Source organism: Simochromis diagramma, unplaced genomic scaffold, assembly GCF_900408965.1.
Source record: "Simochromis diagramma unplaced genomic scaffold, fSimDia1.1 OVJJ01000822.1, whole genome shotgun sequence".
NCBI lineage: Eukaryota > Metazoa > Chordata > Actinopteri > Cichliformes > Cichlidae > Simochromis > Simochromis diagramma.
Window position 1 is genome coordinate 7,355,234 of NW_024387520.1, and position 13,898 is coordinate 7,369,131.

The window sequence follows — 13,898 nt, forward strand, 5'->3', positions numbered from 1 at the left end:
ACATGCTCAGCAGAAAGCTGACTGACGGCCAGCCCAAATCGGAGCCGACTTTGAGGAACAGCTCGCGTGGTTCACTGTCTGAACTTAAGAAAATAATTCCAGCAGCGAATCGAAGGGGAAGATTTCATGGATACCCAGGATCCATTATTGCACAAAAAAATATGAAGTGGAAGATAAGCGGCGATGGCGGAAGGGGCTAGATGGAAAAAAAATTGCACAGAATATTACATTTGACAAATAAAAGAAGTCTGACTCACTGAGATGAACAGTATGCAGTAAATTAGTTTGCTGAGATGGGCTTTTATAACCCACTTCATGGCTGTCAGACACGGTCAGGTCTTATCAGAGGAAACGCCTGGCTACATTAAAGCAAGCTGTCACTGTGCCAGAGTACAGTGCTCAGCTTTGATCAGCAGTAAACTGGACATGGTGTGAGAGAGGTCAGTGTATATCAGACCACCCGGTAGGGTGATGAACATTTTATCTACTGTACCCCGTGACAGATTTACCAAAAACAACTTCACCTTAAGTATGTTCTACTTTCCCGACAAGTTATTAGGCCCAGACCTTTTCCCAGCTGAATCACAAGTGTAATCACATTTCTGCTGTGTTCATAACTCAAATTTAATGAAGAGACATTCATCTTTTGTCCAGTCATAATCGCTCATTTTAAAAGCTCACTTATTTTCACTGCAGCGTTCCCTTTTCGATTATTGAGTCTATTAAGAGGAACCAATTCATGCTTGCTAAGGGCAGATGTCAGGGCTGAATGTAATCGGGGTCACGTCCTTGTTGCAAAGTTGCTGTTGGTTTGCTAAAAGCTTTTATTGAGCTCAAAGCCTGACCACAGATTCGACAGACCTCATCAAAGCCTACAGACGTGACACAGTGGCACGCTAACTTTTGAGGGTCAAAGTATTTTGAGAAACCCATTATACAAACCCACTTTTCAGTAAACCAACGGTAAGGTAACATTAAAGAATTTGCAAATGAAAACTACAAATATGAATATAGATGATAGTGTTATGTGAAGGTGTGGTTTGGAAGCGCCTGTATCACAATGAAAGGTCATTTTCAGTTCAAGAACACAACTTTATGCTATCGAGGTTCTAACAGCTCATTACGCCAGACCTCGGAGATCCCTTAATTATTAATGGTAGATTTGACACAGTGCTGGAAACATTCCTTAAAGAATTCGGTCCATATTGACATGACAGCATCACGCAGTCACTGCAGATTTGGCGGCTGTAAATCTCCCTTTCTACCACATCCCAAAGGTGCTCTGTTGGATTGAGATCTGGTGACTGTGGAGGTAATTTAATTACAGGGAGCTCATTATGTTCAATGAACATGATAATTTGAGCTTTGTGACATGGCGTGTTATCCTGCTGGAAGCAGTCATCAGAAGATGGGTACACTGTAGTCGTAAAGGATGAACATGGTCAGCAGCAGAACACTCAGGTAGGCTGTGGTATTTAAACAATGCTCGGTTTGTACTAAGGGCCACAAAGTGCGCCAAGAAACCATTTCACCACCACCACCAGCCTGGACTCTTGATATATAGTAGGATGGATCGAGGATTTCATGTTATTTACACCAAACTCCGACCCTACCATCTGGATGTTGCAGCAGAAATTGAGAACAAACAGTGAGTCAGTGTTTTTTCCAGTATTTTGTTCTTCAGTGTCAGTTCTTTGGCTATCCGATTCAACCACACCATGTTCAAGGTCACATAAATCAACTTTCTTCCCCATTCTGATGCTCAGTTTGACTTTACGCAGGTCATCTTGGCCATGTCTACATGCCTTAATGCACTGAGTTGCTGCCATGTGATTGGCAGATTAGACATTTGAGTTAATGAGCTGTTTCAATCTAGTATCACACGTATGTACAGTGACTGAAACTAGAAGGCTGCCAGCATAATCATGTCCCAGTGTTTCTGTTTACCATCCTAAATGTGACTTTAATACCAGAATCAGAACTACTTTATTAGACTTTTTTGTATTCTTTTGTCACTTAAGTCATTTCTCACTTACAGTACTATATGTGAAGCTTGTCCAGGGCTTTCATTTCTCACATACTGGGCACAAGGGCTGACTTTCAGGCAACACTTTCTCACCTTTTCAAAAGCTGACAGCAGAGTCGCAATATTTTGTGACACTGCAGGATCCCTCTGACTGTCAGTCTTCTACATCAAGCCTCTTAAATGACAACAAGCTGAAGTTCGTGACAAAACAAAGAGGCGAGAGAAAGCGCTGAGGGCTCGCCACAGACTCATATAAACCTCGAAAACTTATGGGGGAAAGAAGTATAGCCTCTGTGAATTCTATGTAGAATTATTCAGTAGCTTAGAAGCAATAACAATGAAACAAAATAATTGTATTCTGCATGCATTTATCATTTATCCTTCACAACGTTGTGGAGAAATTTTGTTCCACTCTTCTTTGCAGCGTTGCTTCAGTTCATTGAGGTTTGCAGACGATTGTTTATGCACAGCTCTCTTGTGGTCATACTACAGCATTTTAGTTGGGTCGAGGTCTGAACTTTGCCAGATTTGTTGGTGTGATTGTGATCATTGTCCTGTTGCATGACCTAATTTTGGCCATCTTTAGTATTTGGACAGTTGGCCTCACATACAACACTTTGGTATAAAAATTAGTTCATGGTAAACTTGCTGTCAATTTCCCATGGCTGACAAACCCAATCATCACACCTCTACCACCGTGCTTGACAGATGGTATGAAGTGTTTGCGCTGATATCCTGTGTTAGGTTTTTGCTGAATGTGGTGCTGCTTCAATTTCAGCAAGGCTGGCAAGATCCCCAACACGACTGACTGACATCCAGCCTCCATGAAACCATGACAGAGTCTCTACCATGTTTACCTGATGAAGGCTGTATCTCTCTTCTGACCTCCTCTGTACAAATTGATGACAATTTCAATTGAAACCTTTTGGTCATCACTTACTCTTTAGCCATTTTCATCCTTAAGATTAGTTTCCTGACATCCACCTTTCCACTGACACCAGATGAGGCTTCAGTGAACAGTAGATGGATCAAATGAAGGGCCAGATGCATGTATTTGTGGGATTTTGAGATACTGCTCATCTGACGTAGATAGTTTTTTAGACCTGTTACTTCTGCTTTTATACTCCACTTGACCAATTCCCTCAACTTTTTTAAAGACATACTGCACAGCATACCGAGCTTTGTCAAGTTAGGTGCAAAATACTGTTTTATGTTTGTCAGCCTGTGTTATGTCTGGCATTTAACTGAAGACAAGTCAACAAATTATGTGTTTTTGGGTGTAAGCTGCTAATAATGTTACACAATAATTAACATCCTTCTTATTTTATCAGGAACACTCCCAGCACTCCATCATTCACGTTCATATCAAGGTCAATTGTTTAGTCATATGTAATATAGTTTTATATGGGAAGGAACACTTTTAATCTTTATGCTATCTTCCAGATAAAGCCACTCTTTTTATCTGTGAATCAATAATATGTCAAAATATAGAAAAAGTAACAGCGATAACAAAAAACTAAAGATGTTGTAGTTGTGTTCATTACTGACCAGCATATCTCTCTCTAACTGAAATGCATCCAACAAAACACGAAGGAGGCAACTGCTGTTTCAGCTTGATAAAAACTGACCCAGAGGCAACACTTTTACACACAGTTTGCAAACCTGTATCGACAGTGAAACGACATTATTATCATTATCATTACTTCCTGAGTTATGATGTTTGATAACGGCCAGAAAAGGATTATTGCAAAACATCATGATGCAACTGTGAAGCAAACCTTAGACCTTCAGGATATGAAATGTCATCATTTCACCATTTCATTCTTTAAGAAGTTTGTGTCACACTTCACTTATCAGTTCTTGAGCAATGGCCAAACAAGGCCTTTGTCAAATCATGGTGACCCTTTTACAACCAAAATTAAAATCAGCTCATCAGTCCAAGGACATTTGTGTGGAATTAGAAGAAATTCCCTCATTCCTGAAATATTGTGTTCAAGAGTATAGCACAGACAAGCTGACAACATAACTCCTCCACACCGTGGCGGTTGCTGGCACGAGGCATAAAAATTGATGGTGTGAGCAGCTCCTCTGAATAGCACAAGCAGAGTTTGGCTGCCAGGAAAACCTGGCAAATATTCCTCATATCACAGGCTACTGCAGGATGCTCCTCATGCTGGACAGTCACAGGACTTGGACTCTTACCAACAGCCATGATTTAGAAGTACTAACAGGTGACACGCAGACAGGAGGAGCAAAAAGTGAGAATGCCTCGCATTGACATTAGGCAGAGCCTGCTGGGCAGCCAACAACCAAAATAAGTGATGTTTTTGTGTAATGCATATGAAAAGTAAGCTTGAGTTTATCCCATGCCTTGTTAAGGAAATACATCCTTTGTGTTCATGAGTTTAAACAGTTGTGAGGGCAGCATAGAAATGCACACATAAAGAAAAACACAACAACTGACTACTATCTATTTTTTTTACTTATGACCGGCCGTCAAGCTGCAGTTAGAACTGGACCACGTAGTTTATTATTGTACACCTGACAGGAGGGCTGTTGAATTCATGGCTGGCATTTTTTCAAATCTTACAGCATGTAAGCTAGTTTTTCTTTTTAGTTTCGTTTAACTGTAACAGCCTTGGCCTTCACGTTGTTACCAGTGTGTGACAAATAAGTCAGAAAGTGTTGGAGAACAACGGCAATCATCCCTTCGCAGATCCCTTAAATATATTTCAGATGCTAGCATTTGAGCTTCCACTGCAAGCTAGCAGTTCTGTGATTGGCTGTTTATTAACACAAAAAGTAGTCTGATGTTCAGATTACTTTGGGATGATGTTTTCCATCCATTGCAGCCGCTCACGGACACCTGGCTTATCACTTAGATGCTGTTGAGGCAGCCGTCCCTTTTCAGCATTAGCGGTTTGTCGTGCCTCCACACTGCTAAAGGAAGGTCTTTCGTTTTTTTGTAAAGCAAGTGAAAAAGCTAAGTCTGAGGCAGAAAATCCCACACTGTCTTTGTGTATTCACTGAGTCTGATCAAGGGAGTTCTGAGTTTGGCTCGCCGCAACCGCTGGCAGCCCGAGTTGCGTCACTGCAGCTCTGATCTCAGTCAAAAGATGTTTTCAGTAAATGTTAGACCATACGGTGTAGATCAAAGACACTCTATTGGTTACAGCAGGAACACTCTGTCCCTTTTCAATGTGACAGCTAGCTAGCACTTGGCAGATTCTCTGTGTTATGAAGCCGCACGGAAATTCTTCAACACAACAAACAGAACAAGACTCACTTTATTTATCATATTTTGGAGCAGCTCTATCTGCAACAGACTGGAAAGAGTTATTTATCTAGGAAATAAAAGCACCCAAGATGAGAGTGATGATACTTAAAGACACTGCTTCGACATGCTAGAACAAGATAAGAGATCGGCCCATAAATGGATCCAGGAGAGAGGCTCGTTTAATCAAATAATGCTGTGATCATGCATACGTCTTTATTAGCAGGAGCAGCAGCAGACAGACGGGCTGAAACAGACAACAGTTACTGATCTGACTGACCTCCTAGAGCGGGCTGATAAGCAACCAGTGCAGAGAGTGGCTGTAAAGCCGCTTCCTTGATGAAAAAGTAAGATATCTGCTTTAGAAGTTCATGCGCTGGATTAGAAGGAGATGTGGAGATGCACTTTAGCTACCAACGCCAGTGGTTTCCAGGGGATGCACAGCCTGCTCATCACTATAATGCAATGAGGATAAAGAATCATGTGTACCGTTTCACAGGTAACCGCCAGTCAAACTAAACAAGCAACTTTTCACTCTGGTACCTTGTTGCAGACATCTGCCTCTATAAACAAAGCATGTTGTCAGATAAGTGATAAAAAACACGGGCAGATGACTTCATAATTAAAAACAGGCACGCTTTGATGGGATGGACGGCGAGGTGTTTGAGCGCATGTGAGAATGAAGGAGCAGGGAAATGTGCGCGGTGTTATTATCCTTCCCTCCGCTCTGTCACCTTCCATCAGGAAAACGTTCCACCTCTCCCTCTGTTCCTCTTCTCTCCTCACCTCTGCGTGCTCCCCCCCCCCCCTCCCTCTCCACGGCGCTGCTGCTCCTGTTCCTTTCCTGCCAACACGCAAGTGGATTTCACCAAGCTCGGTGCACTGGAGAACCTGAGCACAGGGTCTACCAATAGGCTGAGCATCATTTTGATGTTGCTATAAACATCCACTCGAAGTTTCATATACATGCACACTCATTTATGTATGATTCATCTCTTGCAAGTCGAAATACACCCAGTATGAGGATGTAGTATGACATCTTCTCACGCAGTGTGTCAGCTTGTGCACCGCTTTCTTCTTCAGGTAACTCTGTCTGCCTTGTTTCTATTTCTACCTGCTTCTTCTTCACATTTCGATACCAAATGTGCATTTTAGAGTCGCTGGGCTCTCTGCTTATTTTCTTTCTTCTGACGCAAGTGGGATTTCACAGTCAGAGCTGATGCATACAGTACCTGACCTTTACCACGTACATCGCAGGGATCCTTTTTACAGCTTCCTCCCACAGACCACCAGAACAGTTCCCACACACACTTACTACTTACTAAACGACAATAAAGAAGAAAAAGGGAAAAAAAAGAAAACAACACACAAACGCGCCACCCTCTTTTCTGGTCTACAGCATAACAAGTGCTCGAGCACATTCACAGGTAGCATCCAAACCACAACTACTGCTGTTTGTCAGCTCAACACATAACAGAAGATGAGAGCTTTTGACTTGTGACACTTTCAACCATAATTAGTCAGAGAGGGTATTTAGCCGAGGGAAATAGGGCAGAGAAGAAGAGGTTCTCACGCTCGTGAAACAAAAACAAACAAAGAGCTGCTCCATCAACACAGCAGCCAACAGCTGCTGATAGAGGTTATCTCTGCAGTCACACATGGGCCAGCTCACAACAGTGACTGCACACACACATGTGGCACGTATGCAGAAATGACCTGCACGCTGCTCTCTGTTGCAGTTCAAATTGATTTATTGTATTTATGTATTTTCTCAACTTTGTGAGAAAATATCAACATCATGACCTATTAAAGCAAGGATGTCAAACATAAGGCTCGCGGACCCAACAGAGACTTCAATATGGCCCCACTCGACAGCTTTGGAAAATGTGAATGTGGGTATTTTAACTGTATTTCCCCAGGTTTTAAAGCTTTTCTTATTGATGAAGACCTTCCCCCGTGCAACAGATAAACAATTAAATAACAGAAACCTTCTTGTTTTTTTCACTACTATAGAAATATCTGTTTTTACAGTGTTTTTATCATTACATATATAATAATTACATGCCAAAGCTTCATCTAGTCCATCAACCTCACACTGTTTTCATATTTTAAAAAAAAACAATGTATATAATTACAGCAAAGTTCAACAATTACTTACGTCAGATCAGTGATCACAAAACTAACACACAGGAAACTTATTATAAACCAGCCTTTATAGCCCCTTTGAATATAAAACAGAACAGAATACAACACACATAAAACCCCTTTTTCTTTTCCTTTCATTCACATACATCAGTCTCTGTGTTTGTGGACCATAAATGGACCCCATATGTATTTGAACTTGCCCTCCCTTAAGTAATTTCTTCTTTTCCAGTGGTACATTGATAGCATTTGTTTTGCCAATTGTTTTCTTCTTGTAATTTGCAGACTGAGGTCCATTAGTGTCCTTTCATTCTTACTATATTTATATGTTTCTGAATATAAACCAAGAAGGCAAGACTTGGGATCTGGATAAACTGGTTTCATTTCCCATCACAGTCAGTACATCTTGCAAATTTTTTTTTATTTCCATAAAAATCCATAATGCATCCAAACATAAAAACAGAATCTGCTCTTCCAGGTAGCTGCTGACTGACTACCTCGTACCAGACAAACTGAGATAGGGGAGTGGCTTCTCTTAAATATTTATGAACAACATAACAATTTTTACCAGATATTTAACCACTGGATTTTTGTTACGTATTTGTAGCATTATGTTTAAATATAAAGATGTGGAAAAAGGTTCCAATCTTGAGTTTCTCTTCCAGAGAAATCGATCATGATGGACCTCAGCTGTGGAGCCCAAGAATACAAAATAACAATATAACATGTCTTACCTCGTTTACTGAAGGGTAGATGTAACAAAGACAAATAGCCTGAACCTCCCCTATTGCGTATAAATGACACATTTTTTCATCCTCAGAAGAAAATCCACATTTTGTTGTAAAATGTTCATTTTTTTAAAGTATTGATTCTGTCAGTTGTAAATAACATTAATGATATCTGTTGATTTATTTAACAATGTCTTCCATAAGTGGCACACAGTTAGCATCAACAATATCCTCTAAGCTAGGTACAATCAGAGCTCGGAACTTGCTAACGCTGTATTTTAACTTCATTTTGTTATCATTACATTTGCTGTTACATCACACTTATTTCTTGCTATGTAGCATGTTTTGAAACAGTGAGTTTTTTTAATGCTGCTGTATCTAACATCTGAACAAACATCCTGAAAAGTAAAGCTGACCAGACGTGCACAAGTCCAGCCACGGTCATGGTGGCGCACTGTTAGCTAAACCTTAACACTCTTCCAGGTCACAGAAACGCTGGAATCCATATCGCACATTCACAGCAATCAGAGTCTAAATTCAGCCGAACAATCTTCAATACAAATCACATCAATATTAGATTGACGATGTGAATTGAAATATTTACATTTTCATTGTTCTTTGCACTCAGCGGAGAAGAACTGATTTAAGTGACTTTATGGTGTTACAGAATTTTGGATGCATACTTAATAAGTGTGAATGTTTGTTGCTAAATGAGATCGAGGGATAGAGCACAAATGGTGATGATGAGGGTTTCTGGGTTATGTCACCTACATATGATCTTGATACATATAAAAAGGAAAAGTGCTTAAAATCCAAGCAGTGGCTGCAGTGTGAAATCCATCAGACAGGCCACAAGTGTTGGTATATGATGGAAATGCCAGATAAGCCCGTGTATTTTGCTGTGGGGGTGGCTGTAGTGAAAGGGGATCAGTCCACAGCAGTGTTTAGAGGTTTAAATGCCCCTCTGGGGAGGAAAACGGATCGATCCTTCTTGGCCGAGAGTCAATTCTCCCCCTGCCTTCAGCTGGATATCTATTCACACTATGCTTATATGAGCCTCTAAGGCTTCTCTTATACTATATCCATAAAGCATTGCTAGTCGGGATTTCACCACAGACTGGTGTTTTTCACCAGTAACTCTGCTGTTCTTTGCTAGCAACTATACTGAGATGAAATCCATGCCCTGTATGTTTTTGAGTTCCAATTAAATGCAGATGTTCTAAGGCTACTCCCTCCATAACCGGGCCCTGCTGCGTCGTTTGCGGTGGCTGTGTTTTCTTGTCATGGCACTCTGATTAGAGAGAGTCATGGAGATAAAACATAGCTGCTGTCTCATTAGTTTGAGTAACTCGGCCTGGCTACCACCCACAGATCCTCCCAAACCCATGGGAGCAAAGGGCAGCCCTGCACAGCCTGCAGGGACGGGACCCAAACATCATAACAGGCAGAAGGCACCAATCACACAAGCAACAATTACTCACATGCAAAAACAGAAGCATTTATTCAGAAACACACACAGTGGATATCAATCATACTTAACCTTTTTTTACAACTCTTAGCAAAAAAGGAAACAGCCTCAGAGGGCAAGCTCACTGGCTCTGCGACAAAACGGGGTTTCCCCACAGGGACACTCCATAAGCCTGCAACAAAGCAAGTGGCTGAGGGTGACCTGCTGAGCTACAACAAACATCCGATGTGAAACAAATGCATCACACTCAACGTTATAGCAAAACAAGCTCGCCGAGCTCCCTCCACGCAAGCGGCGCTACAACAACATCGCAACAGCCTGGAAGCTAGGCCTCATGGGAGTTTGAATCGATGACGACGAAGGACAGAGGTGTGCCCGTGTGGAAGGACAGCAAAAGAGAGCGCAGAGGAGGACAAAGTGGAGGAGGCACCGAGCATCCAGACCTACTGTCCATCAGCCTCTGCCGTGACAGGTTTATCCCAGCCGAGGGGGAAGGTAACACGGCGAACAGCACAGTGAGGAGCGATAAACGTCAGGCCTAGCCCCCCGTGTCGTGGTAATGGCTGACAAACGACTCAGTGGTTCATCTCACAGACACATGTGCAGCTCTGTGTTTTATCAAAGGGGGGGACGTCAACGAGAACGGCAGAAAAACAGGCAGCTGCTTGTACTACAACCCACCTGACAGCCATTCACAAATGGAGTTGTCCTCCTAGTCAGCACAGTCGACCAGAGCATGTCGGAACAGTAGAAAAATACTGATATACCAAGTTTGACTGACTATAAGATACATTATGCTAATATTGATATTTTTCTAGATACCCCAATCTACTTGCTGGTTTCTAAGCACTTTTTTTGTTACTATTTAGTTTAAAAGGGGCAAGCAGACCACAGACCACTGTGACCGCTGCCATATTCCTCTGCATTTATAGCCTGAACTACACCCATCTGTTGAAAGACACTTACACGGTTATTACTTAATGCATTTGCAAATTGGTCTGACCTTTTAGGAATTTGAGCTCTGTTCAATTCTATCTGTATTCCTCAGGGCGCTGCAGCTATTTATTAATGCTGATGAATCACGCACACTGATGACAAGTGACACGGTGCAGACCCGCGGACAGTGAAGTTACCTTCTGTACATCCTGCGAGAGTGTCCCTGCACTTCTCGTGTTACATAACACTTTCAAATACAGCAACTCCAGCCTCTAACTTAAGAGAGTGAAAGCTCTCGTCGTCAGACTTTTTTTTAAAATGAGTTTCAGATCATCCTAACAAAGATGTCACAATAAATGGCTAATAGAGTTGTAATCAACCACAGCTGACTGTGAAGAATAATAATTGAGAAAGCTGCGATTTCTCCAAGGCTGCTCTTAACAGATGCCTACAACCTCCTCCCCCCCTTTTCTTCACACACACACTGGAACAAGCAGGACGGGAATCCTCACAAAGAGAGAGTGTTGATCGTTGGTGGAGAATTACAAAAAAGCATCTGGGCTTATTTTAAAAGGTAGCAGTCATCTGAGAGAATTACTGCAAGCCAAACAAAGGCTGTGGTGGCTTGGATTTTACTCTAAAGCGACACGTAGTAACAGGAAAGGTGGGGGGGGGGTCGGCATTTACTGTTAGCGCGTTATGGCCAGAGGCGATCGATCCCTCAGTCGAGATAATGTTGGCCTCATGCTGTCTCACAGTGCTCGCATTAAATGCAAAATTGAGGACAAAGTTTTGGATTGCACGCGCCGTAGTTCAAACATGGCGGGGTACCGATTGTCTAATAACTGTGAAACCAGATTGTTCCATTTTCTGTATGTAGGTGTGAAAACTTACAGAAACTGAAGTCATGTAGCAGCAGGATAAGAAATGACTTAGATCCTAACAACATACTGTAACTCGCTGAATTACAAACTGTTTAACACATGAATAACAAGACAGAGTGAGGTTTACACTGAACTGCATCTCATTTGTCTGATGGATGCACAACTGCTAAATCATGGTGACCTTTGGCAAGGTCATGGCATCCCAACAGCTGCATGAAGGCATTTCTGGCTCAATATGTAACTGCTACACTTTAATGCTTCACATTCATCTTGTGGCAGTGCCTCTTGGCTCTACCTGTGGCTCATATACACGAGCCTCAAAGCAATCGGGGCTCTCTTGGAATGACTGTGGAGTTTGTGTACCAAGCGCATTAAAGCTGGTTTGGCCCAGATTGGATAATATGACATCATCTGCTATGAGGACATCCTAAAATACCTGATTAATTATCAGTAAACATGTATACAGTACATTGGGTCCATTGTTATGGTTAAATTTGTGTTATCTGTGCTTTCCTTGGCACCGGCATCTGTGTCATCTGTGCACACTCTTACCTGTGTCTTGTCGAAACTGGTGCATGGACTGCAGGTCGATGATGTAAGGAGAGAGCTGAGCATCCACCTGTCCTAGAACTACACTTCCCCGGGCATCCCCCTTCAGCACGTTTTCTATATGGTGGCAAACTGCTGCGGTGTAGGGCCTCCAGCGTCCATGTTCGTTCAGCCATTCCCAGACCACCACCCTGGCGAGGTTCTGAGGGGGGTACCCCAGCCCATTTATGGGCACCAGCAACCCGGATCCCGGACGAGCCATCTCCTCTGTGGTGTCTGCGCTTCGGCTGCTGGCAACGTCCTGTGCTAGAGCACCACTGCGACCCTGTCAGTCAGCTGACAAAAAGGGGCTTTTTCATCATTGCCAAACGGAAAAAAGCTTGAATCAGCGATTAGCGTGGCAGCCCCCAGTTATCTCATGCTGCTTTCAAGCAAACAGCTCCGCTGGAGTCATCGTCTACAGGTACTTTCTGACTTCTCCGTCTTTGATCATGCAAAAAGCAGCCTGCGTCCTCCTGTGTCTTGTCGCGTTTGAAGTGGCAGATGTTGATGCTGATGATGCTGATGATGTGATTTGCAGCTTTAGCAATCTCAGTCCTCCACAGCCAACCACAGCAGATCTGCAGCAGGTAGACAGGAGATACTCTCTAAACAGAAGACAAGGTGCACAGGCACACTGGCAAACAAAAGCTGTGATTTATCCTCTGAGTAAGCAGTCAGGCATTGTTTTAGAGGACCTGACACAAATCTAACCTGCTCCGTGCTGTAGCACGATAACTGGCCTGTGCCAATTCGTTTTGTTTACTTAAAATGTAGTGAAGAAATTTGTCTGGGGATTTTTGTTGTTGTTGTTTTGTTGGCAACAAAATAATTCTAATCAAGTGAGTGTTTCAGGAGAAGAGCACAAAAGGCCAGATGCTACTATAATTACAGCAGACAGAATATCACTCAGACATTTTTTAATTATTATTTTTTGCATAAGAAGCTGTTCAGATGCAGTCAGTGCCATAGACTGCCTCTGTTGATTCAATTCTCAGTCTGTCTTAAGCCTCATATTGAATTTTCATTTATGGCATAAAAAACACGCTTGAATTAATAGCGGCGATACAGACCTGTAGGCTGCAGCTGTGGTGCCACACATCTGTCAGGTACAGGCTGCATTTTCACTGGATCCGGACGAAAATCAGATTATCAAAGGTGGAAGAGGAAGAAAGAAAAGAGGGGAAAAAAGCCCGAGGTAAAGCGCACCTTTTCACATCTGTGATTTCTACGTTTCCTTATCGCTAAACACCCCAAATCTTCCCCGAACCCACCTCCAGTAATCCGGTGTTTATTACAGAAAATCGACACGTCGCGGTATTCCCGTGAATCCGCCACGGTCTCCACCAGCTTGTTGGTCCGCTGTGTAAAGTGAACGCATGCCCCAGTTGCACGGTTTTTCAGTGCAGAGCGAAGCCGCCGCTGCGCTGCTGTGCGCTCTCCTTTCCCCGTGACGCCAAACAGACAAACATCCACGCAGTACACGCACGATCCCCGCCTAACCCCAAATAATCATCACAACAACAATAAATGTCCAAGCACACCTGTATGAAGAGCCCATATATATATATTTTTTTATAAAATCAGTCAAAGTGTCCATAAAAAGGCGAAAAGATTTATACAACTTCCGGTCCCCAATTTCAAAATAAAACCCTTGCATGGGATAAGACTACAGTGAAGAAAGGGAAGCAGACCAGGTAATGTGGAAACAACAAAGCAATATATTAAGACACCATCGTACAATTGCTTATTAGTTTTTAAATTTATTTATATTTCATAAAACATACAGATCCAGCTCTATCTGGCATAGGGTTATACAAATCATACAAGATTGCACAGAAAGTCCCATGAA

The 13,898-nt window shown here is 42.4% G+C and overlaps 1 protein-coding gene across 4 annotated transcripts in view; it reads right to left on the reverse strand.

Moving 5' to 3' along the window:
- The window catches only part of dtx1 (deltex 1, E3 ubiquitin ligase), a 49,345-nt gene extending 35,726 nt beyond the window's left edge, over nt 1–13,619 (reverse strand). Inside the window, exons 1-3 of one of the 4 annotated variants that reach the window (XM_040019354.1) lie at nt 13,321–13,619; nt 13,120–13,173; nt 12,011–12,627 (exon numbers count right to left, since the gene is read on the reverse strand). In XM_040019354.1, the coding sequence (XP_039875288.1) occupies nt 12,011–12,269 (259 nt within the window). In that variant the 5' untranslated portion in view covers nt 12,270–12,627; nt 13,120–13,173; nt 13,321–13,619. Of the gene's footprint in view, nt 1–12,010; nt 12,628–13,119 lie in introns of all 4 variants that reach the window. The other 3 variants (XM_040019355.1, XM_040019353.1, XM_040019356.1) reach the window with 3 other exon arrangements.
- Between the last annotated feature and the right edge of the window lie 279 nt (nt 13,620–13,898).